The following is a 26,736-nucleotide window of genomic DNA, read 5'->3' as shown; positions in this document are numbered from 1 at the left end:
ACCTTACACGTTTTCAAGACCAGGTGGCTACAGGAGATCTTGAGTAGGTGAGAAAAGTCTGGCAAACTAAATATTTCATCGGATGACACACCTTTGCCAGAACTTCTAATCTATCACTGTATTTGGGGTTGTGGAATTATAATTTGATTTTTAGGGTTTAATGGTCCAATATTCGGATCTTACGTGCATCTTTTCCTACTTTTTCTCTCATCTTTTCCCTCTTGACTTCACCTTTTTCTACTGTCTCTCACTCTCTCTTCTCTTTTGTTAATAACTTTTTTCTCTTATTATTAAACTCTCCTCTAACCTTTGTCTCTTGCTTCCTCCCTCTCCTTCCTCTTACCATGATGTAATTGCTCTGGGGAAAACTTCATCTACAATAGAAAGGTTAACCAGGAGGTGTCCTACTCATAAAATAAGGTGTGAATCTGGAGGCTTATTATTTCCTTCTTTAATCTCTGTTTTATATGACAGAAATAAGAACTCACTCAATGGAATTAAATGTCAAGTACATTTGAAACAAGTGAGAAAATATTTCCTCAAGCAGTATGTAGTGGAATTCAGCATAGTAGGAGGTCAGAATATTGCATGCAGTAGTAGGGTATAGAAGGGTTATTTTTAATCCAAATAATATTTGCCATTATACCTGTTAGCAAAGGATAGATCAAATTTTTAAACTCCCTGGTGAAATAAGAAGAGTTCTCTTACCTTCCTCAGTGAGAAGTAATGAGAAAGAATGAGCTATAAATGGAGTTTGTCATTTTCACATTTAGAGCATGTGTTAGCTCCTTAGAAAAAAGACATGACATCGTTGAAAGTGATATTATTCTCAGTCTTATAGAGTGAACTTTCCTTGCTGTTTTTCTAAAAATATTACACATTTACAAAGAGAAGAGGATTTTACAAGGGTTTTTTTTTTTAAGCTTGATCTTTCACAATAGTCATGCCTTTTTACTATAAAACATTGTCTCTTTGCTAAAAGAATATGGTCAAAAGTTGAGTGTTCTGCTTGTTGAGGTTTTTTTTTTTTAATTTTTATTGGAGTATAGTTGATTCCTTGTTGAGGTTTGAGTGGAAATTACAAGGAGCTCCGTCATCTCCAGAAGTCAGCTGACTGCCCAGCTTCCACAGGGCTGGCGGGGTCCTATTTACTTTGGTGGATTCACCAGTCCCTGATCTGGCCTTGTCATGCAAGCCCACACATCAGATGGTGTCAGCACATGCCTTGTGAGCTGTAACTGGGGGAAGAGACCTGTTATCTTTGGGTCAGGAAATTATAAGAGATTTCTCTTTTCTCTTTTCATTTTTAATGTACTTTTTATAATCAGATCAAATATTAAAATTATTTTAATATCTCTGTTCAGAAATGCTGGTGAATAGACAGTTCCGACTCATAGAATACCAGACACTGAATCCTTCAGAGGCAATAAATTATGGATAGATAATACGATGTCCTCGGTCTTGGGGACAAACGGCATGTATCTCAAATGAGAATTTGATGATAACTGATTGTCACTGAGTTTCCAGGTGATTAACTTGTTTCAGCAGAGTGACTGACTAAAGGCTGAGTGATTTCACTCTGATCTAAAAAGAAGAATGAGCTGCGTAATGAGACTGCTCTTGAGAAGATAATATTTTTGTTATTTAGTTATTGTTATCAGGATGATCTCACCACCAACCATTCATAAATCTATGGTTGTGCGAAGGAGCCCAATTTTCTCATTAATCCTCCTCCTCTTTCCTGTGTCCGGAAAGTCCTGTGTGAGTCACTGCAGGACATGGGGACTGCAGGGCACTCCAGGGACATTTCACTCCAGCTTCCTCTGTGCCTCCTGAACAGGGGCTTTGGCGTGGTTTCCAGCCTATTAATTTTAAAGTCATGATTGAAAACAGAATTATACCTTCAGAAGTGTGCTCTCTACAGCACAAATGCACATTGCATATAATTCCTAAACAGAAACAGCCACCTAATTGATAAAAAACAAAGACAAAGAATTGACACCAAAATAACAAGTTTCAAACTGCCAAGGAGCTTGTTAGAGTGAAAAACAAATCTTGGTTCAAAACATTTCTTTTTCTTTTATGTTTCCAGTTGGACCCTAGACGTGCTGGTCAACAAGTACCTGCCTTCATCCTTACTGATTCCTTTATGTTTTTGTTAGTGAAAAAACGGTAGTGTGATAGTGTGTATATAAAATAGGGATGAATTATGTAAGGATGTACATAACCAAAGGAATATTGAATTTGATTATGTACTTCAGTCCAGTGAATTCATTCTGAACATTTTCTGTGAAGTCCATTGACATTTCTCTTATTTTTGTACATTTTCATTAGCAAAGCAAAATCCCTTATCCTATAAATGAAAAAAAGAACTTTTAGGAAAAGACATTATAGCTCTTCCAGATAAACTCTTGACAGTAAAAATGATGACAAATGTTTTTGAAATGCTCATGAGTTTTGTAGAATTAGAGTTCTTTTCTCTGCTTGGCTGCATTAGAGTGGAGTAGGAAGAATATTAGACAAGGAGTCAGGGAATCTAGCCTCTAGTCCTGTTCTGTCATTTGTAAAATGAGGGGGTGATGAGACTCGGTGATACTTCAGATGCCCTCTAACTCGAACGACCAATGATCTGTGAACTGTAGTAATAGGTGAGATTCATGTGGTACCTAAGCGTGTGATAAATAGGTTCAGAGAGGGCTCAATATATTCAGGCTTTGCCTGGTCTTCGGGGATAGCAAGCATTTCCCTTAAATTGTCTTTTAATCATACTGTTCATGGCAGATTATATTTTGAGCTGGGTGATTCGTATGATGTGCTGTGGCATTAGTCAGATTCTTATGTTCTATTTTTCATATTGAGAAAAAGAAAAAGAGGGGGCAAGTTTTCTTAGATTAGAGAAATATTCGGTATTACTTTTACTCTTAAGCAGAGAAGCAATTCATTTCTAATCCTTAGCCTGGGAGGTCACATTCCTTTTTAAATTGAAAAATAAAAGTCTATTTAACTGGGATTATTTAAAACTTCTTCCCACCAATCTCTGAAGAATATGTTACCTAACTTTACAGAGCCCATCATTTTCTTGAGAAAATTCGGTTGGGAGACCACAGTTTAAATGTTAGAAATAAATAGCACTTTTTTTTTTTTGCTCCGAGCCTAAAGAAAATTGGACTGCTCATTATCCAGCAAATTGAACCCTTATTCTTAGGAACAACTCATAAGGGAAGAGTAGAATTTTGGACTACTAGTATTATTCACAGGGAGCACCCATTGGGGTTAGGTACCAACCCCACCCAACCAAGTTAACTTGTTAGACACAGGGGCTTTCTGAGAAAGACAGGGGGGAAGAACTCAGACTCTCAGAGCACATAGGCATTGCTTTAGATTCTGGGATGAGCCAAGAATTCCTGTTCTTGAAATTTGGATGCTTATTTACATCTGTAGGTTTTTAAAACTTACCTTATTTTTCTGAAATGGATCACTGTTTCCTTCTGGGAAGCCATGACTCCTAGTTGCCCTTTGTACTAGTTGGCCTCCATCAGAGTCATTGTGTTCATCATGAACTTGTGATTTTTCTTTTCCTTTATGACGATGGCATTCATGTAAGTGGTTGTACAATGCTTAACTTTAATGGTAGAAAAAATATTAGGAAGGTCATGTTATAGACTCACTGTTAGAAAAGCCACCTTGATGGGCAGCACAGAAATATTAGGATTGTTAGGAACATGAACAGAAATGAACCCACTGCCAATAATCATGGAAAAGTATGCAGGGCTAGCCTCAGATGGATACACACTGAAGGGTCACGATGATGGTTGGAGCTTTCCAGAAACCAGACTAAGTATATAGTTGTTCCCCAGGGATCCATTCTTGGACCTCTACTTTCCTCACTTAGTATATCCTCCCCTCTCCCTCTGGCCCCCAATAATATGCACTCCTATGATTTCAACCGTATCTTAAATTGTCCTGTCAGTGCTAATCTCCTTTCCCTGAAGTTCAAGTACATATAATCATTGTCAGCTGGTCATCTCCAGTTGTCAGCATAACCAGAAAAGCAGTCAGTTTCCAAGCCCTGTAATTCCCTAGAGTTGAGCTGTCCAGTATGGTAGCCACTAGTCACATGCAGCTATTAATCACCTGAACTGTGGTTAGTCTGAATTGAGAGGTGCTGTAAGTGTACATACACCCCATAATTTGAAGACTTTTTATGAAAAAAGAATGTAAACTATATCATTAATAATTTTGTATAATTATATGTTAAAATATAATTTGACTATACTGGGTTAAATAAAACATATTATTAAACTTAATTTTACCTTTCCTTTTTTATTTTATTTTTATTTTTTATTTATTTATTTTTTTTGGTACATGGGCCTCTCACTGTTGTGGCCTCTCCTGTTGCGGAGCACAGGCTCCGGACGCGCAGGCCCAGCGGCCATGGCTCACGGGGCCAGCCGCTCCGAGGCATGTGGGATCTTCCCGGGCCGGGGCACGAACCCGTGTCCCCTGCATTGGCAGGCGGACTCTCAACCACTGCGCCACGAGGGAAGCCCCTCCTTTTTTATTTTTAATGTAGCCATTAGAAAGTTGAAAATTACATATGTGGATCGTATTATGTTTCTATTAAAAAGTGGCACTCATTTCTTCATCTCCACCTTATTTCAAGGCACTATTGTGTCCTACTTGTGTTATATCAACAGTCCAGTCTTTTCTACCGCTAATCCATTATTTGTTAGAGTAATTTTCCTAAAAGTTGGATTGTATCATGACTTTGGAAACAGAATAGTGGGAGTTTGAATCCCAGTTCTATTGGAAACAGAATAGTAGGAGTTTGAATCCCAGTTCTATAATTTTCAATCTGTGTAACCTTGGACAATCATTTAATGACTCTAAATCTCAGTTTTAGCATCCTCTAAATGTGGACAAAAATAAAGGCGGGGTATAGGAATTAATTGAGGCATTGTTTGTAGAGTTCCTAGTGCAGTATCTATCACTTGGTAAATGGCGCATGAGACCTTCCATGAACTGGCTGCCACTTTCCAGCCCCATCCTTTGCCACCCTCTTCATGTACCAGTGTGGTTCCAGGCACACTAACACACTGAAGTAGCAGTTTTACTTGTATCATAATCTCTGCATTCCTTGTGCCCTATGACACCATCACCTTTCTTCTTTGATTAACTCCTATTTCTCATTCAGGACCAGTTCTGGGACCACCTCCTTTGGGAGCTCTCCCTTACTTCCTTAGTCTAAGTTAGGTACCATCACAGCCAGCGCGAACTCCTATTTTAAGGAGTGAGGAGCTATGGAAAACGTGATGGCTGTTGGAATTAGCAAGTCCTGGGTCCAGACTGCCAGTCTGTCAACTTCACAGATGTAGGATTCGAGCAAATGCTTAACTTCTTTGAAGCTCAGTTTTCTTATTAGTAAAACGAGGACACTAATGACTATCTTATAGAGAAGTTGAGAGATTCAAATAGGCTTTAGAATATCTGGCACATCATAGGATGCAGTAAATAGCTATCATTGCATTGACACCCTGTATTTTAATTGTGTGCTTGTTTCCCTGCCATTCCTTCTGGAGTGTAAACTCCTGGAAGAAAATATACTGTTCTTTGTTTTGGTCTTTGTACCACTAAAGCTCATCATAATGCCTGTAGGTTCTCAACATATGCTTGTTAATTGTAAGAATGAATGAATGAATGATAAATGAATAAATAACACCATTGGCATCTAAGAGTGGGTTGGATTTGACCACCCAGAGGGATGTGCTTTCAAAATAAATTACAGGGCTTCCCTGTTGGCGCAGTGGTTGAGAGTCCGCCTGCCGATGCAGGGGACGTGGGTTCGTGCCCGGGTCCAGGAAGATCCCACCTGCCACGGAGCGGCTGGGCCCGTGAGCCATGGCCGCTGAGCCTGCACGTCCAGAGCCTGTGCTCCGCAACGGGAGAGGCCACAACAGTGAGAGGCCCACATACCGCAAAAAAAAAAAAAAAAAAAAACTGTAGGTGATGGAGACTTGTAATACATGTATTTATACAGATACAGTTTTTCTGATATACAGTTGATTTGGGGAGTGCTGATCAATATTTATAGATAGAATGATTGCTATGAGAATTCAAATATCAGACCTCGGACTTCACATCAACAATGATGCTTTTAGTTTAGAATCACTGGAGGAAAATGGCAGATAGTCATTGTGAGGGTTGAACAATCTTTTAATTTCTCTCTATCAAAGCTTATATTTCTTTTGAGCCATTTCACAATGCCTTGGAGGCCAAATAATCCTCATCTATCAATAAGTAAGAAGCACACTATAATTTCAGTGCTACTTCTCTGTACTTTTATCACAGTCACACTCCTTGGGAAAAATTAATGTATAGTTTTTTGTTTTTGTTTTTTTGTGGGTTTTTTTGCGGTATGTGAGCCTCTCATTGTTGTGGCCTCTCCCGTTGCGAAGCACAGGCTCCGGACGCGCAGGCTCAGCAGCCATGGCTCACGGGCCCAGCCGCTCCGCGGCATGTGGGATCTTCCCAGACCGGGGCACGAACCCGTGTCCCCTGCATTGGCAGGCAGACTCTCAACCACTGCGCCACCAGGGAAGCCCTAATGTATAGTTTTAAGAACAGAAAAATAGTAGTAAGAAGTTCATGTAGTAGGTTCCCTGTAGGGGAAAAAACTAATATACCTGTTCTGGATGACAATAGTAGAAATCCATAATAATAATAATAGCTAACACTTATGCTAATGATTACATCATGCTTGCTCTATTTGAAGTATGCCAGGCTCTATTTGAAGTGCTTTAGATCTCAGGCCCTAATAATAGTTCTGTTTATGAAGTTGCCTTATATTTATTCACTCATTCAACAAATATTTATGGAATACAACATGCCAGGCATAAAATGGTGAACAAGAGACACATTTGTTGCCTTTATGAAGCTACTACTATGCCTCTTCTAATGTCAAGGACATTTTATTAGAATCTTGCTTCACAGTAATCAAGAGAAGATTTAAATCTCCTACTAAGATTTGAGATACTACCTTTTAAAATTCCATGTCAGAAGTTGTTCTCTGTTTATGCTTTAAAAAGCAAAGCTTCTTGACATTGTTGATCTCCTTTGTATAGGAACACAGCTCAAAAGATTAGAATAATTTATGCCATGCAATACATATATAGGAAATACTTCTATTTTTTTGCCACGTTTTTACTTACTTATTGTGCTTCTGCCTCTTGGCTTTATGGGCTACCTGGTATCTTTTCACACTTTTGTCTTCTTCCTATTTGAATAGGGCTTCCTGCTCCCTTTTTTCTCTGAGATTAGCAAACAGCTGAAAGGGCCTGATACAATGATCTTCAAAAACAAAGGGCATGGTGCCCTTTGCATAATGTTTGGCACCTAGAATGTGAAAGTCTTTGAAAATGTCCTTTCTGCATGAAATACAGCTCTCATGTGCTTTGAGGTTCAGACTGAGGAAACATAATTCTTTCTTTGTACATGTAATGATTCTAGGTTGAAGTATCATGATGCAAATCATTGTCAATGTCATTGTAAATATGCAAAGTCAAATCCAAAATATTCATATTGTCAATTTATAATGAAGACATGGATATATTTATTTTTGAGATTCTGTTCTAAGGTTTTATTAGCCACTTCACTTTATAGTAATAAAGCAACTAATTAAATTATTTACAAGGTTAACATTAACTCAGTCTCCAAAATTTGCTTGAATTAGAATTTGTGTTTATTTCATATTACTATGTGGATTAAGTACAATCTGATTCCATTATTTTTTACATAGTATATTTTGTAGATATGCAAATCTATTTGAGGACAGTTACTTTAAACATTGACATTAATCATAACTCAAAAGAAAAAGGTTTAAAATTTGTAAAACACCTTTTGATTTCAGAGATATATGGTTTTAGTTCATTATATAAGTGTATATTACTTTGCTTATCTTTCATATTAGCAAAATACTTGTACTGGGCATAGTATATTATGTAATGATTGATAATAATACCAATGGCCATTAAGTTCCTGCTGTGAGATTGATTCTGTATTCTGTGTTTTATATACACTCTCTCATTTAATCCTCATGATAACTATGTGATATTTAGGTCAATATTATTTTCCTCATTTTACAGATGAGAAAACTGAAACGTTGGGAGGTTAAGTAACTTGCCCACCATTGCGAGTAACTGAAAGAATTGGGATTGAAGTTCAAATCTCTCTGTTTTTATGTTTCTTTAACATGTCACAATACAAAATACCATTATTTTCCTCGAAATGTTGATTTCAACTGAATAACAACAACTATTACATCTTTCTTTACCTGAGTGATAAACCACATTGTGCTACTTAGTTCACAGCCTGAGGTTGTGTTCTGTGTTCCCACAGGGTTGAATGTAACAACTGTGAGACTGGAGAACAGTGTGGTGCAATTATGCATGGCAATGCTGTCACCTTCTGTGAGCCATATGGTCCAAGAGAATTGGTAAGTATGTGCTATTTATGTACATTATTCCAAATACATTGTCTTTACTGAACTTTTTGCCAACAAAAGGTTTTCCTATGCAATTCCAGTTCAGGTGAAAATTTGCAGTATTATTTATGAGTCCTATTGCAAATATCTCAAAATTAGGAGCAGTGACTTTATAATTTATTTTCAAATGTAAAAAATAAAGAATGCAGTAATAAAATTGGCAGCATCAATGGATCTCATTAAACATGGTGCATCTTTGTGATTATATGCCTTTTTAAAAATATGGGTATGACAGGCATGACATATGATATACATGACACACATATATATATATATATATATCATATCTAAATAATTTGTGACTTTATAAGTTCTTGTATAAAGCTTTACTTTTACACTTCTTATTTTCTCCTTGCAAACCAAAAATATTAGATGAGCAATTTTATCACATTATTTTTAAACTTTGTTTCCTAACCACCTAGGAACTTTAATGAATTTTTTTTAAATGAAAGAGCACACTGAATAAACCAGTTTTTAAAAAATTTTGGTTTATGCCAAATTGTTCAGTAGTAGGTTACTTTAATTTAGATGATTAGATTTTGCTTGCCAAAGGTAAGTCCTTGGATCTATGTAAAATGAAACATGAGCATTCTAAATTGAAAGCAATAAAACCACTAGCCATCAGCATGTGGCTAGTGAGCCTTTTGTTGTCACTTGGTACTTCTTTCTGGCACCAAGACTACCTTCATTTCACATTCTTGAAAAAGGATATAAAAGCAATTGTTGTGTTGTACTTCTAGCTCAATTTCTTTGCATCTTATTTTCTTTTCGCAACATCTCTTATGCTTTGCTTTTCTGCTTTTTGACTTGAATTTCAATGCCTCTCCTTTTTTCTCCCACATCCTCCTTATGATGGAGCTTTTAGTAACAAAGTTGTGTTTTTCACCCCTCCATCACACGTTATGTTTCCAATTCATTAATTTAAAAAGTGGCCAAAAGACTGGCTTCCACAGTAAAAAGGAGGAAAAAACCTTGCTAGGTAATTAAAATAAGATTTAGTTATCAAATTGTGAAAGTCAATTAGTTTTTATAACATGGTTCTTATATAACATTGTTCTTTTATAACATGGTTCTTATCTTATGCTGCTTGAATACCCCTTTCATGGCAACAGATATATTTAATTTATTAAACATACAAGCTTCAGAACACTGATAAATTGAAGAGTTTTTAGTTGAAATTAGAACACAAACAGAATTAATTGGATGCAAATTAAAATAATAGGTGCTCATAATTCAAGTCTTAACAAGATATTATAACATTCCTGCAGACAGATATGACTCTGTAGTGAAATTCTTCTTGAAAAAATAGATTTGCTAGTACATCTTAAATAATGTACCATGACTGAATTAATTATCTATAAACCTTAAAACAAAATTAAATTTTTGTCATAGTTAATCAAGCTTAGAATAAATGCCTATTTTAGAATGTTCACCCATTCAGTAATATTTCTGGAAGTGCTTGGTAAATTCTTTTTTGTTTCTGATTAATAAGAAATAAACATATCTAAGAATATAATGCCAGAATTCATATTTCTGTAGCATAGAAACTGAAGTATCTAGTTTATTTGATCCCATGTAATATATTTAATCCTGAAGGTTTCACTATATCCCAGTTTATTTAGCATTAGAGTTTATACACCCAGTGGGCTAGTTTTGAATTGTGTTATATAATTAATGTGAGATCAGCCTTTCAACTAAAAAGGAAAATATTCAAAATAATTATCTTTAGCCAAGAAAGGGAAAAACATACACAGATTTATATTTTGTCATAAGTATTTTCCTAGGATGAATTATGTTGTAGACTCAAAGGTAATAGAATGAAGATACATTAACAAAAATAAGGGTGACATCTACATTTTACACACTAGCAACTTCTAATTTCCAATAATTTTTATACCGTATTGGTGTCCCAGGAGCAGAAATATATATTGTACCCAAGTTGTGTTTACAGGAGAAAAATCAATCGAAAGAAAAGTGATGAATTCAGTGGTCAGTAAACATGCTGTTGTCCACTAAAATTCAAATATTTGCACGGCACTTCAAAACTGAATCCAGTTAAAACAATTGTGCGTGAGAACTGATGAAAGTTATCAGCCCCAAACATCACTTTTTAAAAAAATATACTTTAAAATTTTTCATAAATCCAGTTCTTACTGAAGTTGTAAAACAAAGAACCACCGACCACAGGTAAAGAACCTTAGTAGGTTAATGCTTTATTTTTTAAAATGCCTAAAAGAGCATTTCCATTTTGTGCATTTAGTCAAATGGCTATTTCATTTCAATAAAACCCAGAGCCAGTGAGAGGCGGTACCCGCTTACACATGGGCACACCATGTATTTCTGTTTCCACTGCTGCTCTGCTGTGCAGCCCTCACACGTTTCACTACTTCAGGGAAGTCTCCATATTTCAGGGGGTGGCACCTAACTTGATTCATTTTGCTAGTCTGAAATGAAGGTAATGAGGAACTCATTTACCCACTCCTTTAAGAGAAAATGTGCTCTCTCAGAGCTTAAAACAAAAGTAGTCATGTTACTCTTCATTTTTTAAAAATAAAATATTTGCTCAATTATTCTCTCATATTTGGAAATGCATTTTAGTTACAAGGAGGAGTTTGGGCTAAAACAGGATTAAACCCAGTAAAAATTTGCAGGGAAGAAGTGTAGAATGAACAGCCTCAGCCTGCAGTGAATTATTCAGATTCATTTAGTCAGCATATTAATTTTCTATAATTTGGAGTTTATCTGATAATTTAAGAGCAGTGAGATTTGGTAGGGAAAAGTTCTCTCTCAGACATTCATAGTCGCTATAATATTTATCAAAATCTCTTTAAGAGGTCCTTTAGTTTTCAGAATGTCCCATGTAAAGACTTAATAACTTTGCAGACTGAAATCATATATTTGAACTCAAGAATAATAAATAATTTATAATACTCAAATGTAAATATAGGTGAATAGATTTTATAGGCAATGCTTCATTGTTTTTTTTCTCTTCATCTTTCCTGTTCTTTCTCGTAGATGACAATTTTACTAATAAACTAAATGGGTTAAGGTAAAAGAATGGGAGTCAACAGTCCTTAGCTTCCCTGGTGAAGAAAAAAATGTGGAATCAATGACTAAATGAAGTCTAGGGTCACCCTCAGTTAGCACATGTAATTGAAATTTGTCACTATTTCAAGTGATTTACTGTTTGCTAGCAGACGTCACAGCTGTGAAACTTGATCACCCAGGTGACACAAGCATCATTTTTTACACCCCCAGCATAAGTATCAAAGACTCTCTGGTCTGTTTAATGCACTAGCAATAGCAATAGCCGTGGTGCTTTTAACTTATATAATACCATACTATTGTTTCAAAGAACTTATATTCAGGAGTGTTTCATAACTCATCTGGGAATCTACTCAGTTACATAAAATCAGAGGGGGAAAAGATCATTTGTTCAATTTTGTGAAAAATTTAAAAAATTTCCGTGTGTCTCTTTGGACTTTAAGATCAAAATTTCCAAGTGGAACACCCATGAGGATAAGTAGTTGAACTTACTTTAAAAGTTATGAGGGAAAAAAAAAAACAGATTCCTTTTAACCTCGCAGGACATTTGGTTCTGTCTAAAACATCCATGAGACATTTGGTTCATAAGACATTTGGTCCACACCAAAGGGTCCTTGAAGTTTGGTCTACCCAAAACATCCATGAGCTTGTTTGGTCCACATCAAATGGTTTTGGACAGGACCAAATATCAAGGACTTTTTGTAGTGGACCAAATGTCTTTTGGGCATTTTGGACAGCACCAAATGTCTGCTAACCTTTTCTAAAGAAATCTTGAAAAGGAGCTAGTATTTTTGTTTTTTAAAGAAAATTCTATTAGTGCATTTTTCCCTAATGACTCTGGTGAGAGGAAGGAAGTAGGAAACACTTCCGAGCATGGTGGGCCAGCTTTCTCTTAAATATTCTGCGATAATGAGAGATTTAAATAGAGAATTTCACCTGACATCCTGACACCAGTGATTTTTGCTATAGTTAAAGTCAATTAGGAGCTGATACCTATACTGATATCTAGACAACTTACAAAATGGGCTGTCTTGCCCTCCCCTCTATTACCTTTTCTGTTTCTTCATGAACTTTAAAGCCACGTATTTAAAACACATGCTCAGTCATGTTTCCAAATTGTGTTGTAGAAATGGGAAGTGCAATTCAACTTTTTGATATTCACATCTCAGCTGAATTCTAGCACTTCAAGAGGCTTCCTCACTGGTTGTCCACGAATTCCCATGGCGATTCATGAACTGGCTATCTCTTGACTCTTCTGCATTGTGGGCTCCATCACATGGGGGCTAACACAGTGCAGGGACAAGTCTAAGGATGTTATTATGACATTTAAGAAGTCTACTGCTTATACCATGTTGAAAACACAGTTATACACTTTTTGTTTTATAAGGTGCCGTCATGGGAGGCATCCTATACCTTACCTTATGGGGTCAGAAACCCAACAAGAGAGTCATTGAAAATGAGAACCTTATTTCCCATCTTACTTAAGCTGGTATGGGTCAAAGTCACTACTCCATAGAATGAATGAATGAACAAAAGAATTAATTAATAAAAAATTTTTTTTAATTTTAATTTATTTAAAATTAAATAAGGTACCATTCCTTTTTTTAAAAGGGGGAAAACTATTTAGACATGCTTCTTCATGAAACTAAGGGAAAATAATAGAAATGTGTTGGAAGAGTATTTCTAGGCCCAGAATTTGATTACTTTTTGGGGAAGTAACAGTTTTATTGAGAAATAATCTTCATATTCTACACTTCATTCATTTAAAGTATACAGCTCAAGGTTTTTACTTTATTCACAAAATTATGCAACCATTATCACAATCAGTTTTATCACATTTTCATCATCCCCCAAAGATATCCTGCACCTTCTACCTGTTGTAATTCTGTTTATTTTTCAAAACGTTCTTACTCTTCTCATTTGCTCTTAATTTTGGCCCCAGTTTTTGTTTGGTCGCTCTTTATGATATCCTCTCGGGCCCCAGGTCTGTTGATGAAGACAGAGGGGAGGTGGTGGGGTGCGTGGAGGGGACTGTGTTACGTGCCTGGTAAATAATACTAAAAAGGAGTTTTCGATAGGACCCTGAGAAATGTACCAGCAGTGCCTAAGTGAGGATCTCACAGAGAAATACATCTGTGTTCTGACACGTCGATAGAAGTTGGCTAACCACTGGATAGACATAACCTCTGTTTATGGTTCCTTTCTATCCTTTACACTCTCCCTCCTCCTGACTCTTCTGCCCTTTCTCCTCCTCTCTTTCTATCGTGTCTTATTTTGTTATATTCCTTTTTCTAGATTACCACAGGCCTTAATACAACAACAGCTTCTGTCCTCCAGTTTTCCATCGGTAAGTTTTTTAGCAGTTAAGCAATTTAACTTGGAAGTGTTTGTTTTAATCATAGAGTATAAGCAGGATGATGGTGCCCAGTACTTTTAGATTTAGAGCAGAGTAAGTCTTAACACTGCAGTAAATAATTTAAAACATTTTTGAAGGGAAATTAAAAAAATTGTAAATACTACATCCTGTTCTCACTTCTCTCTGGCAGCCAGTGGTATTTAAAAATAATCCAAATAATCCGAAACATCTTAAAGGTATTTACATGTGGATTTTGAATGTATTGGATTATTATATTACACAGAATTACCTTATGAGTAATGTTTCCTCAGATTAAGACTGAAATCTGTTACATTTCCTGCATTCTTACTGAATGCCAGTGAAAAAGGTAATTATTGGTGGCTCAGAGAAACCAATTAAGGCTTCATACTTGACGTAAATAATCTATGTTTAATTCAGACACAGATAATTTTAAAATGACTGTATCTGGCAGTATTTCTTTTAAGTGCCTTTGTATTAGAGCTAAAAATTTCTACCCAAAGATTTCAGTAAAATCAGGTATCTTTTGATCAAGTGTTTATAGTTTTGCTGTCTATTATATTATTTTCCATTTGAATTTTCAAAGGTGTATATTAATAAGTAACACAAGTTTCCAAAGGGAATGTTCTAGGTAAAGAAAGATGTTGCTTTCTAGATGGGGGCTAGTTTATTGGTCTTGGTCTCATAACATGGAAACCTCCTGGCCTCTCCCCATGACATGAGGACTGCTAGCAGCCATGCCCCTGAGAAAGCATCCTCCACTTCCCACTGTCTTCACCCTCATATCTTTGGGCATCCCCCATTAGCAAAAGGACTGTTTCCCTCACTAGCCTTCTAGTTCTCACTGCAAATCAGTACTCCCACAGCCCACTGTGGTTGACTGTACCTAAGAACAATTTTCTTCAAGTCATGTATTGTAGTTGTCACTTTTTCCTCAGGTTGCCCCCTTTCAGCTTCTGTAAGTAAAAATGTGAACCTGCCTGACTACGGTTTGGACTCTTCTTCTAACATTGATAGCATTACCTATAACAATTTACAAACTATTCAGACGTCCATATGTGGTCATAAGAAAAGCATTGGCAAAAACAAAATAATGAGTTTTTTGCTAAGACGATTTTCTTTGATCTATTAACAAGTGTATCCTAAATTTTGATCTATTAACAAGTGTATCCTAAATTTTCTATAATGAGCATGTAATACTTCTATAATCAGAAAAAAAAGCTCATTTTTAAAAAGTTGTGGTGCAACAAAAACAGATTTTTAAAACTCTAGCATGACGGGCTAGTGTAACTTAGAGGTTCTTAACCAGAACAAATGTGTTTAAATTCATTATGCTATTAATATAAAATATAAGCTAGATTTTTTATTTATCTGTATTCTGAGTATTTATTTGAATATTAATTTCAGATAATATCTTTATGCAATTAAAGAACACAAGAGAATCCTCTTTAAAATATATGCCTCACAATTCTACTATATTTAAATTTTAATCATGGTAGCAGAGATCCAGCACCAATTAAATTATCCTTCCTTAAAGGAAAAAAAAAATCTATTTTTGTAAATAGTATACTGTGGAGCTGGCATAGATTTCATTTCCTCACCTTTCAGTAGCACCCTACCATCAACAGTAGAGCTGATGAAAGAGGGCCAAGAAGGGGTGTTTATCAGAGAATGTAAGGTTTGGTGCCTGAGACCCAAAACCCAGAGCAAGCACCATGCCCAAAGGCTTGAGACTAGACCCAAAAATGTGACTTAGCAAGAATCCTTGATTTCCCCACAAGCCAGAGGGCTGCAGCTCAGCGAGCCAGAGAGTTGCTTGTATTATACAAAGCATGGATTTGAATCCCAGGTTAGAAGACTGGAAGAGTAACTGAATCAGGGAGTTGCAAAAAGATGGTTGGATGGATAGATAGTTATGTCAAGTTTATAACTAAAAAATACACTTAGAAATCTTTTCTGAGTGGGAGGTTTAGAATAAAAAGTGAAATTTTAACATGTCATTGTTTGGGAATGAAACAAAATATTTAGTTAAAGAAATTATAATTTACTGCCTAGCGACTTCATTGGGGAATTTGCTTACTGCCTTTTGAGAATAAAAATTCTTGGGAACTAAGAAGTATTAAAGTGGCTGAGAAACACTGTAGTGGCAAACCATTAACTGTATGGTATTGTATGGTAAATAGGCATAGTGTTCAGAACTTTCCAGAAATGGTTTTGTGTATCTCATGATGAGTACTTGGAGTCGTATTCTTCTGTTTGTATGTATGGTGTGAGGACTAGACTGGGGCATGTACACAAATTCCAGAAACGTCATAATTGTGTATATTCATCCTGAGCTTTACAAGCCCCACAATAACCAAAGTAGCAGTCGCAGACAAGTAGCCACTGAATTTATATTCTCTTCAAAAATTATATTGAGTGTGTTAAAAAAAACACTGTGTATAGACAGTTGAACATTTATATTTATTTGTGTCTTGTGGAACTTTCCAAATCTATTCAAATAGTGTGGTTAAATATGGTCAGTCAGATTTAGAGTCACTCCTTAAGGAGTCCTCTGGGATGTTAAATGTTCATTGTATATCATGATGATTCAGATGTAATATAGACCATTTTCTAGGGGATTCTGTCATTATTTATGGCCTCAATGATAAGTATGTTCATAATTATGGCTATATAACCACAATTGAATAAATTATTGCCTTGATATTTTTATATTGCTCTTATAAACATTTTAATTTCATCACAAGCATTATCCAAGATAGTCCATATAGAAATGTCTTGAATTACTAAGGAGTGTCTCAGATAAACTCTGTCATGCCAATGTGTAGCACCAATGCTATCCCAGCTCTTTCTAAATACACACACACACACACACACACACACACACACACACACACACACATAAATATACAGACTATCTTAACCCAATGAATTTTAAAGTTAAAGCATCTTGAAAACACAGTTCTGCAAGTTGAAATGTACTAGGTTACCAACAGCTAAATCATCTTGAAAGATGTCCTAAGATATTCTTAGAACAACTTTTCATTTTTCCATTCCAGTGAAAGATCTCATATCCATTTCTGTGCTGAGACATCGATCTGCTACAATCCTCACTTGATTCATTAGATTCAAGTTGTGGAATTTATGGTTGTAAGCTTAGGGGCATTTACCCATTTCCTTTAGATTTCCTCTGGGACAGGAAGAAAAACTTGAGAAGATGCCCTTGTAAACCACTATTTTGCAGATGCCTCCAAACTCTGTTTTCCCAGGCAGGGTCCTTGGTCCAAGGGAAGTGCTCGTAGTGCTGTGGATCCATTATTCACCTAACAAAATTTCACTGACTATCTGTTGTCTGCTTAGGCTTTTCTGAGCCCACGTTAACTATGGAAAGACAGAAGAGTGAGAAAACAACATTTTTACAGTGTTTAGTGGTGTGGTAGAAGGCTCTGGATGCATATGGAGCATGAAACGTCTAGAGAATTGCCAGACTGTTATAAACATAGATGGACGTGTGTACAGGTCCCCCTGGTGTTAGGTCCTGCAGAGTAGAGCAATTCAGGAAGGCTTCTTAGAGAGGAGAATCCCTGAAAGTCAACAGCATGAGTCAGTGGAAAGGACAAAGTTTTTCCAGTTGAGGAGATAGAGTGACATAAGCAAGGCTTAAAATGGGAACATGAGTGCTCTCCTAGAGCAGGAGGACTGCCTGGGGTGGCTGTGAGCAATGTCACAGTATCTGTGTCCATCTGAAGAGCTAATCTGCATCAGCTGGGAGTTTTAAGTAGGAAATAGAGGTCAGAAAAAGGACCTCTTTCTCTCTTGAGCAATAGAGAAATACAATGAAATTAATTCTTAATGTGTGTGTGATCTTCCTTAAGAAAGATCAGTTGTGTTAAGAATGGATTTGTCCCTTCCTTAATGTAAATCTGCATTGATTCACTCAACAAGAACTTGCCAAGTAATATGCTTGTTCAATTTAGCCCAGCTCTTTTTTTCAGATTAATAGAATCCATTGGCTAAATGGGGATTGAAAGTAAAGCATTTAAAAACATACATTGTGAAGAACGGTTTGCTATGGGAGGTAATTCTGTCTTGTCCATCATGCTATTCTCAGCCCCTAGCCTAGGGACTCAAAATTAGTAGATGCTCATAAATATTTCTTACCTGAGTGACAAGTAACTATTACAGACATCTGTAATATTATGTAGCCAAGTGCTAAATTGGTATGATGCAGACATTTCACGCCAAGAAATTTGGGGGAGGTGATCTGAGGACCCCAATCAATGGAAAACATGACCCAGAAGGAAACAGAGAATCACCAATAAACTATGCTTTTAGTGAAGCCAGTAGATGAAAATACATATCCATGTGTTTATCAGTTTGCTATCATTGAACTAGCTAGAATCTTTTATTTGTTCATAATTTATAGAGTTAGTATCTTTTTTCTTTGGTTTTACTTATAAATATCCTAAAGATTTTGGGTTTTGTGGGTATGTGTGCGTGTGTTTTTTATTTATTTGTTTTGGCTGCACTGGGTCTTTGCTGAGGTATGCGGGCTTCTCTAGTTGTGGCGCACGGGCTCTAGAGTGCACAGGCTCAGTAGTTGTGGTGCACAGCCTTAGTTGCGGTATGTGGGATCTTAGTTCCCTGACCAGGAATCGAACCCGGGCCCCCTGCATTGGAAGCGTGGAGTCTTAACCACTGGACCGCTAGGGAAGTCCTGTGTAGTTTTGTTTTGGTTTTTTTTCACTGCTTTTTTGTTTGTTTTTAATCATCTCAAACAGAGGAAAGGCATTATATCATAAATGTTTTATATTTACAGATTAAGATATAAAAATGTCCTTAGGCCTGAATTATTCTCCTTCGTGCTGTACATGCTACAGAGTCTCTGAGATAAATGAGAGCTACTCATTTTGTATTTTGAAAAATAAAAACTAGAAAATTACAAAGTTAGAGGTATTCATTGCTGAGTTGGAAGATTGCTTTGTAAAAGAAAAGAGATCTTTTTCTCAAATAGATGTAATGAATAAAATGCCACTTATAAGAGGTATTATATTGCATTTAGCATGAGGGAAGTTTTTCCCTCAAGCCTGATTCACAAACATCTTAATTACTTAGAACTTGATTCAGTAGAGAAACTGTCCCTCAACTCTTGGAACAGCTAATTCAGAAGGAGGAGAAATTGAGCCCTCTTATATCTTGGTAGGAATTATTGCTTATTTCCTCTGTGAATATCCTGAGATATATTTCTAAATCAGACTCTCTTTTTTTTTTTAAGAGTCACTTTCCTTGTGAAAGAGCGGCATGGACATATATACACTACCAAACGTAAGGTAGATAGCTAGTGGGAAGCAGCCGCATAGCACAGGGAGATCAGCTTGGTGCTTTGTGACCGCCTGGAGGGGTGGGATAGGGAGGGTGGGAGGGAGACGCAAAAGGGAGGGGATAGGGAAACATATGTATATGTATAACTGATTAAATTTGTTATAAAGCAAAAAATAAAAAAAAAATAAAAATAAAAATTAAAAAAAAAAAAAAAAAAGAGTCACTTTCCTTGGTAAGTAAGTAAGACCTTGGGGAATTTATTATGAAGCCGTGAAAAACTCTTTTGAAAACACGGGAATCTCTGAGTATGAGGCTAACAAAATCTCTGGTGACTTGAGCTCAAAACATACATAAATAAAAACAGAAGTTTAGAAAATTTTAATGGTAAAATTAGCTTAACACATGTGCTTTTAAGGTTAAATACATGTTTTGAGTTTAAGATTCTTGGATATAAAAGATATTAAAATAAGATTTATTACTTGATTTTTAGATCTTCAGGAATCTATATTAACACAAAAATTGAAATATTTATATATGGAACACTTCTGGGTTATCTATTTAATAATTAAAGTTTGGAACTGATTTTAATTCAGGTTATCCTTCTTCATCCTGGAGTTGACCTTTTTAGGGAATGTATATTTAAAAGACCAGTTTATATGAGCTTTATATATTTTTCAAATCCACCTCACCCCAAGTTCTTAAGTCCTATCTTACATAATAAAGGGGAATATTCTGAAATATTGTAAGATGCTACTAAGTATAAGGTTCTGGCAAAGATTGTTGAGATTAATTATGTCTTTGTATTATTGAAACTGATAACTAAAGAGTTGTCTTTACGTGAATTAAAATACAGTTTGAAAGATACTGTACCCTTTCTCTTTTGAAATATTTATTTCATTGTCACTCATCTTGATGAGGCTTAAAAATAAATATTAATAATTCATTCATAAATATGTTTCACTAATATTTATTGAAGGCTGTTCTAGTAGAAGGGATAAAACAGTGAACAATAGGATGAGAAGAAATTGATATAGATTAAATGGTCTTTCCTCCACGAAAACTCATCTCATTGCCACACCCTCATATCTCTGAATCCCTACTTCCTCTGTATTTATCTTATGATGCCTACTTCACTCTGCGTTGATTTATACTCTGGCCATTTATGCACATCCACTTTCACCCTTTATAGCTTAAATGTTCCGTGAGGACTAAGGAGTGTACAAGGATCCCTCTTTGTATTTAAGGCAGAATTTTACTCACGACTAGAACTAAATAGATATGAACTGAATTGAATTCTATTCTTAGGTTAAGAAAGAGATTTAGTGAGGTTCCATGTTGGTGCTCAATACTAGACCCTTCTTGACTGCTGAGGCAAGGGAGTGTGCTGAATGAAATCCATGGGCAATATTAAAACCTGGTCTGAGCCAGCAGTTTTCACTTTCTTATCAATCAAGGACTCTTGATCAAGGATTCTTTTATCACAGATCTTTAGGATGTGAACACATCCACTTTAGGGAAAGCAAAATCTAAGAAACTGCCCAGCCTTCCAGGAGTTTATTATCAAGTAGGTGGAGGTCGGGGAGGGGAAGTCCATGTGGGAGAAGAAACGGAGGGGTGCAGACCACAGAGGAGGGTGAGGGGGCAGCCTGTTGGAAAGTCCAGGAAAGAGGGAGATCCAAAGGCAGGACTTTATCATTTGGGAGGGAGACTGACAAGAGCAGGTGTGGTACCGCCCCAGAGACTCAGCATCACAAGGAAGGTTAGAGCAATGGCTCCCTTCAGGGAAATAAGGCAGTGGCCATTCTAAGACCTTGAGACCAAGGTCAAAGCCCGAACTGCAACAAGGATGGTAATGCTGAGTCTCCAGATTGCTGAGGGGTGGAGAGGGACGTTACTTAACACCTGCTGCCAAAGGTAGGGATCAGTCCTCCTAGAAAATGAGCCAGGCCTGAGCACTAGGGCTTGGTTTATGGCCTCCACCCCAGGGAACAGAGGGCTGCTCAGCAGGGAACCTGGCAAAGCCTGACACATTTTGCATTTGTCTTCCTTGTGTTTTTCTCAACATAAGATCTGATGAAACCTCTATGTTGTGGACTTGGGAGGGAACTTGCAAAGGGCTGGGCACCTGAAATTGGTTGGAAATGGCATGGCATTCCATAATGCAGGAGGGAATTGGTCACTTTCTCTCTTATAGGAGTGGCAGGAAAAAGGAAAAAATACAAATATTTTGGAAGTGAGGGAATGGAGAATAGGAATGAAAGGGAGAAAGGTACAAAGGGGAGGAGGACAGCTGTTCATTTTATATCCTGTGGTCATTGTCCATCTGCCGTAAACTGAAAGAAGTCACCTAATGAGGTTTGGGAATTTCAGCCAAGGAAGTGACTAAGGAGCAAAATATTAAGTACAATAAATCACATACTGTCACATTTATTCAGAAGGAAGGCCTTGCAGATCTAATAGCCTGTTTGCTAATAAAGTAAGTCAAAACAAAAATTATTACTAGTAACCTCATTTTAAAAATAAATATAAAACATAAGGGGAAGAAGAGTTGCTTTTAAAACCTGGCTCTTTTTCTATATTTTGTGAGAGAGGTTTTTTGAGTTTCATTCAAGGTAGCGTGTTTTTAGCCTATGTATGGCATAAATGTAGAATATTTGTGAGGATTTTTTTACTGTTACTTTATTTGACCTCTCTTAATCCTTAATATCAGTTTTTAGTAGATGCTTAAAATGGAAATTTTACTTTCATATAATGGTCCTTTTTACAACGCTATCCTTGAAATATGTTTCTTCATTTAAAGATATGCTAAATTCCCCCAAAGGTATTTTTTTGGTGGGCAAAGCAGATTTATAGACATAAATTCTGGATTTTCATATTCAAATAATTGCTTAATTGATCTTTTGGGGCAGCCGTAGATTTTGGACATGTTGATTTCTCTAAACCGACAATTTCTATTAATAAAATACTGATTTATCTCAACTTCGGTCATCATATTTTACCAAAATTGAATTCACTTGCTCTTGACAGATCCAAGAGTAATTCGAGAATTTCCTCTTGTGCAGAATGGAACTGTTCTTAATTAAAGTAATATCTGTGGGCTCCTTTCACTCACAATTCCCATCCCTGTCATTTGGGACTGAGAAGCCCCAGGATGCAGTCCTGCCTGGGCTGCCACAAAGCATTATCCAATACAGTAACCATTTTTTCCTTCCCTGCCTCTTACCCACAAATCAGACTGCTTCCCCTTTGGCTACAGTCTCTGAACTTCATCAAGGCATGAGCGGCTGTCTCTGTGCAGGCACAGGCCAGGCGAATTGAGCCTGTATTTTATGAGAGCCTGAAGCAGTGCTGCATGGCAGGATATGTGGGCAGGGTTAGACGTGGGGACAGCAGCTACTAGAATGCCTCAGAGGAGCCAGGGAGACTGGTGCTCAGCCAAGAACAGCATCCAAGTACTCTGTGGATACCTGAGGTACATGAGGATAATAAGTAACCAAAACAACTGGCTTCAAAGGGTACACCAGGCAAGAAGCTAACTCACAGCTAGAGGACAAACTTGCTTACAGTTTTTACAAAATTTATAAACTAATGAAACAGATTTATACAGATGTGCCACATTACAAAATAGTATGAACAGGTACATAAAATCTTATCAAGTTTAGGTTTTTCTACTAGGAGAGGAATAAAACAAACATGAAAACTAAGAAATGTATGAAACTGGTTATCCTGGAAATTACAGCATTATCTGCTTAAAACCGGCAGTTGCAGTTTAGGTCCCGTGCATTAGGTAGTACTTCTAGACTGGCCATATTACAAAGATTTTGCTCTACTTATGGTAGGTTGTTTTGATGTCACGGGCTGAGAGAGCTAACGCCCTTAGGATTTTTCTGGCCAACTTGGTAATGAAGGAAATAAAAACCTAAGTATAGTATAATCATTGTTCTACATCATTGTTGTTACTGGAAAATAAACATGCACAGCTGCCTCCAGTGAAATATTTGAGCAGAAGTTTGTGAAACTATCAAAATATTGATCATCTGTATAATAATGGTCCATGACTTGCTTGTGGCAGAATTACTTAGAAGAAGAAGAATTGCCTGGTGGCAAATAAGCTTTTACTGTGTTTCTCAGTGCTTTTGGATACAATGAGCCTTTTCTCCATAGTGAGTAGTACTGTCCTTAAAAATCTCTCTGGGGGAAAAAAATATAGATAATTGCCAGAACTGCTTATTATACCAATATCTTCATGTTGCTCATCACATTTTTCACTATATAGAATGAGGCAAGTCCCTTTGTTGAATGCCTTAGCCTACAGTAACATGTAATATCCCCTGGGAGTGACAGTGTCTGGCTTTTAAAAGCTTCTCTAAAAGTTCCCCATTCATCTCTTTCTCTCTTTCCATTCACTACAACCTCTAGTTAATGGCCCTGTCCTCCATTTATCTACCTTGAAAAGATGAAAGGATGTGTTGATTCTGCTAAGAGTTGCTCCAGTCCTAGCAGGGAGTTCTAAGTAGCCTGATTACATCGATTTCATCACTTTATGATCTTTCTATAGCAAATGCTGTTGTTTACATGCAGCTCTGGGCATCCTGCTTGTCTCTGAGGTCTGAGTTTTGAGGAATGGCAGCAGAAGCACTTGGGTTGCAAGAATCCTCAACAGGGCTCTGTCCAGACACTCCTCGAGCCTTCAGTATTTATGGGTCCCGCTCCACTATCTAGAGGCATGATTTCTGGCAGTGCTTTTCCCCATCTATAAATTCTGCGAGATCACTTCTCTCCTTCTGTGGCCCTGTGCCACATTTAAAAAGGCAGCTTGTTTTTCAGGCAGAGCTTTGAGGAAAGAACCTGCTCCCGGCAACCACTACCGAACCCCCAAGAGGCAATAGCTCTTCTATTGTTTCTGTTCTGATTTACTTTGAAAAGTCTGGGGCTTTGTGAGGAAGGGCATAACCAAATAAGAATAAAACTACCCTGGGCTTGGGAGACTCAAACCAATTGATTTATCCCTTTACTATAAAAGTAAAAAGAAATAAAGAAATAGAGAGGGCTAATGGAGACACAGGCTCACAATTCCTAATCTCTAATTCCATATTACAATACAAAAACTCTCGGAAAACCCACAAACCTTTTTTTAAAAAATATTTATGTGATGGCAAAGCCTCCCATGACCTGAATTCATTTGGCAGTCAGACCTGACTTGAAATGATTTAAGGCTATTTATAATCTTTATTTATACTACTTATGTGAATCTTCATGTATTTCACTGTAGAAATATTAATATGTTTCATTATAGGGTATTGCCTCGGACCTTGCTGGGGATGTTGCATAACATATGGTATATTTACCATGTTACCTTTCTGAAATCTGTAAATTAAGTAAATAAGTAAGTAATTTGGATCCTGAAGCTTATCTTACCTTAAGGGATTTTGGACTTGTATGACTGTTATTTTGAGAAAGGGAGTAACTCTTGAATTCTTAATAGAATTAATGACTAATATATCTATTTTTAAGTAGTCTTGATTTTATACTAAATCAAGCTATTTTTTAAGTTGTTTATTTTTATGGCAACCACCCAAGAGAGATGAGAAGAAAGGAAGAAGTTTATTTGTGAATTTTGGGAAGTTTGCTGACTCTAGGAAGTTCCCTAGGGTCTCCTCTGGGCGTGTACATTATGGTTAATGGGCTACTGCACAATGAACAGGTTTTCAGTGTGCTTAATATGGGCTTCATTGATTAGCACATAATTGGTACTTGTTCATGTTCTTGTGTATTCTTGGCATTATAAACTCTAACAGCCCTTTAAGAGCCTCTCAGCCAGCACTGCACAGAAACACTCCACTTAGTAAGTCCTGGAAGGTACAGGTTCTCACTGGCTTTTGTTGAGCTCCTGAGGTTCACTCAGGTAGTCTCCAACACAGTCCAAAAATGAATGGCATGTTTCTTATGTAAGCAAACAATTACTTACAAGTCATTTCATCCATCCTAATCTAGTTGTAATGTGATAGTTTCCTTTTAAGAATATTTTAAGTGAGCCAGATCTGCCTGAAGTAATAGAGAAGGAAAATAATTTCAAGAATCATATCTTCTCATTCTCTTTTTATTGTTGTCCTGCATTACAATACATTTGTCACTGAATGTGCCATGTTAAGCAAAGTGGAAAGTGAACCATGTAATCTGGACCTTGGTGCTCCCATGTGAGTTAAGACATTCGTGAAATGTGCAGGAACACGCTTCAGGGCATGCTCTGTACAGGGGTGGGTCTAGGTTTTGTGGGTCCATGTTTGAACCTTACACAGTTTGGTTGAGGGCTAGGTTGTCTTTAAGGAAAAGAATACAAAATTACACATTCAAAATTAGGTACAAATCTGAATATTTATTTAGAATGAGAAAAGAAATCACAACAAATTACAAATCTTTAGAAGTTGACGATACCACAAGCATCACAAAATCCAAAAATATAACATGACGTCTTTGTTCACTACCTGAAATACTCTTTTCTTACAACTTTTGAGTGCATATTCTTAAACTGCCTCTGCATATGACAATTCTATAATATTTTTATTTAGAGACTAGAAAAATAATTCTGCCTCTAGCTTGGTGGATCAGAGTTGTTTTTTTTTTTTCCATTTATTTAACATCTTACCTTCACAATTCCTTACTGATATATCATGTACGTTTTTAGGATCATTAGCAAATTGTAAAAATCTCTTGTCTTAATTTCTTTCATGTATGAACTACAAGACTGCAGGGCATTTTGACTTCTCTTGCACAGTGACCAATCTTAGCAACTCTGAATTGATGTCACTCACTGAACTGTTTATTACCACTGTTCTTGAGTCATGATGACATAGGTACTTCATCACAGTGGGTGGTAGGCATGTTCCTAGAAGCTCTTTCTACGCTGAGGATGACTGCACTACGGAATAGAAGTGACCTGCATAACTATGTAACTGTATCACACACACACATAACATATCTCCAACTCAACTTCCCCTTAACTGAATCCCAAAAGCCGCCATGGCCACTCCCAACGCCACCTGGCATGAGGGTAACATGGTAAGGCAGTAGTCAAGAAAGGAGGCAGCCGTCTCAATCGGTCGCAAATGTTATAAAACATGGTCATGTGAACACATTGCTAGAGTTCCTCCCAGGGCCTTGGAAGGTGCTCATCCAAGTGCAGAGCCCTGCAGCTTAAGCTTCATGAGCTTCATGGTAAATCCACTTCTGTCTACCCTGTCCACTGTCTACACTAACATGTTAGAATTGAGCATTATATTTATATATGTTATACTGATAAAGATGTGTTTACATTCTTATAATAAACTTAGTGTCATGTTCACACTTCTTTCATGGGAAAGCCTCAACTTCCCTTCCAAAGACCAATCACATCCTATCACCTTCCCTTTATTTAATATTCTATTACTTTTGCCTATCTCAGTAGTCATATGTAGGA

General features: G+C 36.8%; 1 protein-coding gene across 1 annotated transcript in view; it reads left to right on the top strand.

Moving 5' to 3' along the window:
* RELN (reelin) overlaps window positions 1-26,736 on the top strand; it is a 525,441-nt gene that overhangs the window by 261,682 nt on the left and 237,023 nt on the right. Inside the window, exons 7-8 of the mRNA XM_082631643.1 lie at window positions 8,395-8,491; window positions 13,880-13,931. Of these exons, the coding sequence (XP_082487769.1) occupies window positions 8,395-8,491; window positions 13,880-13,931 (149 nt within the window). The remainder of the gene's footprint in view (window positions 1-8,394; window positions 8,492-13,879; window positions 13,932-26,736) is intronic.

Source organism: Mesoplodon mirus, assembly GCF_964341445.2.
Source record: "Mesoplodon mirus genome assembly, chromosome: 9".
NCBI lineage: Eukaryota > Metazoa > Chordata > Mammalia > Artiodactyla > Ziphiidae > Mesoplodon > Mesoplodon mirus.
Note: the sequence above shows the minus strand (reverse complement) of the source record. Positions and strands in the feature narration are given on the sequence as shown.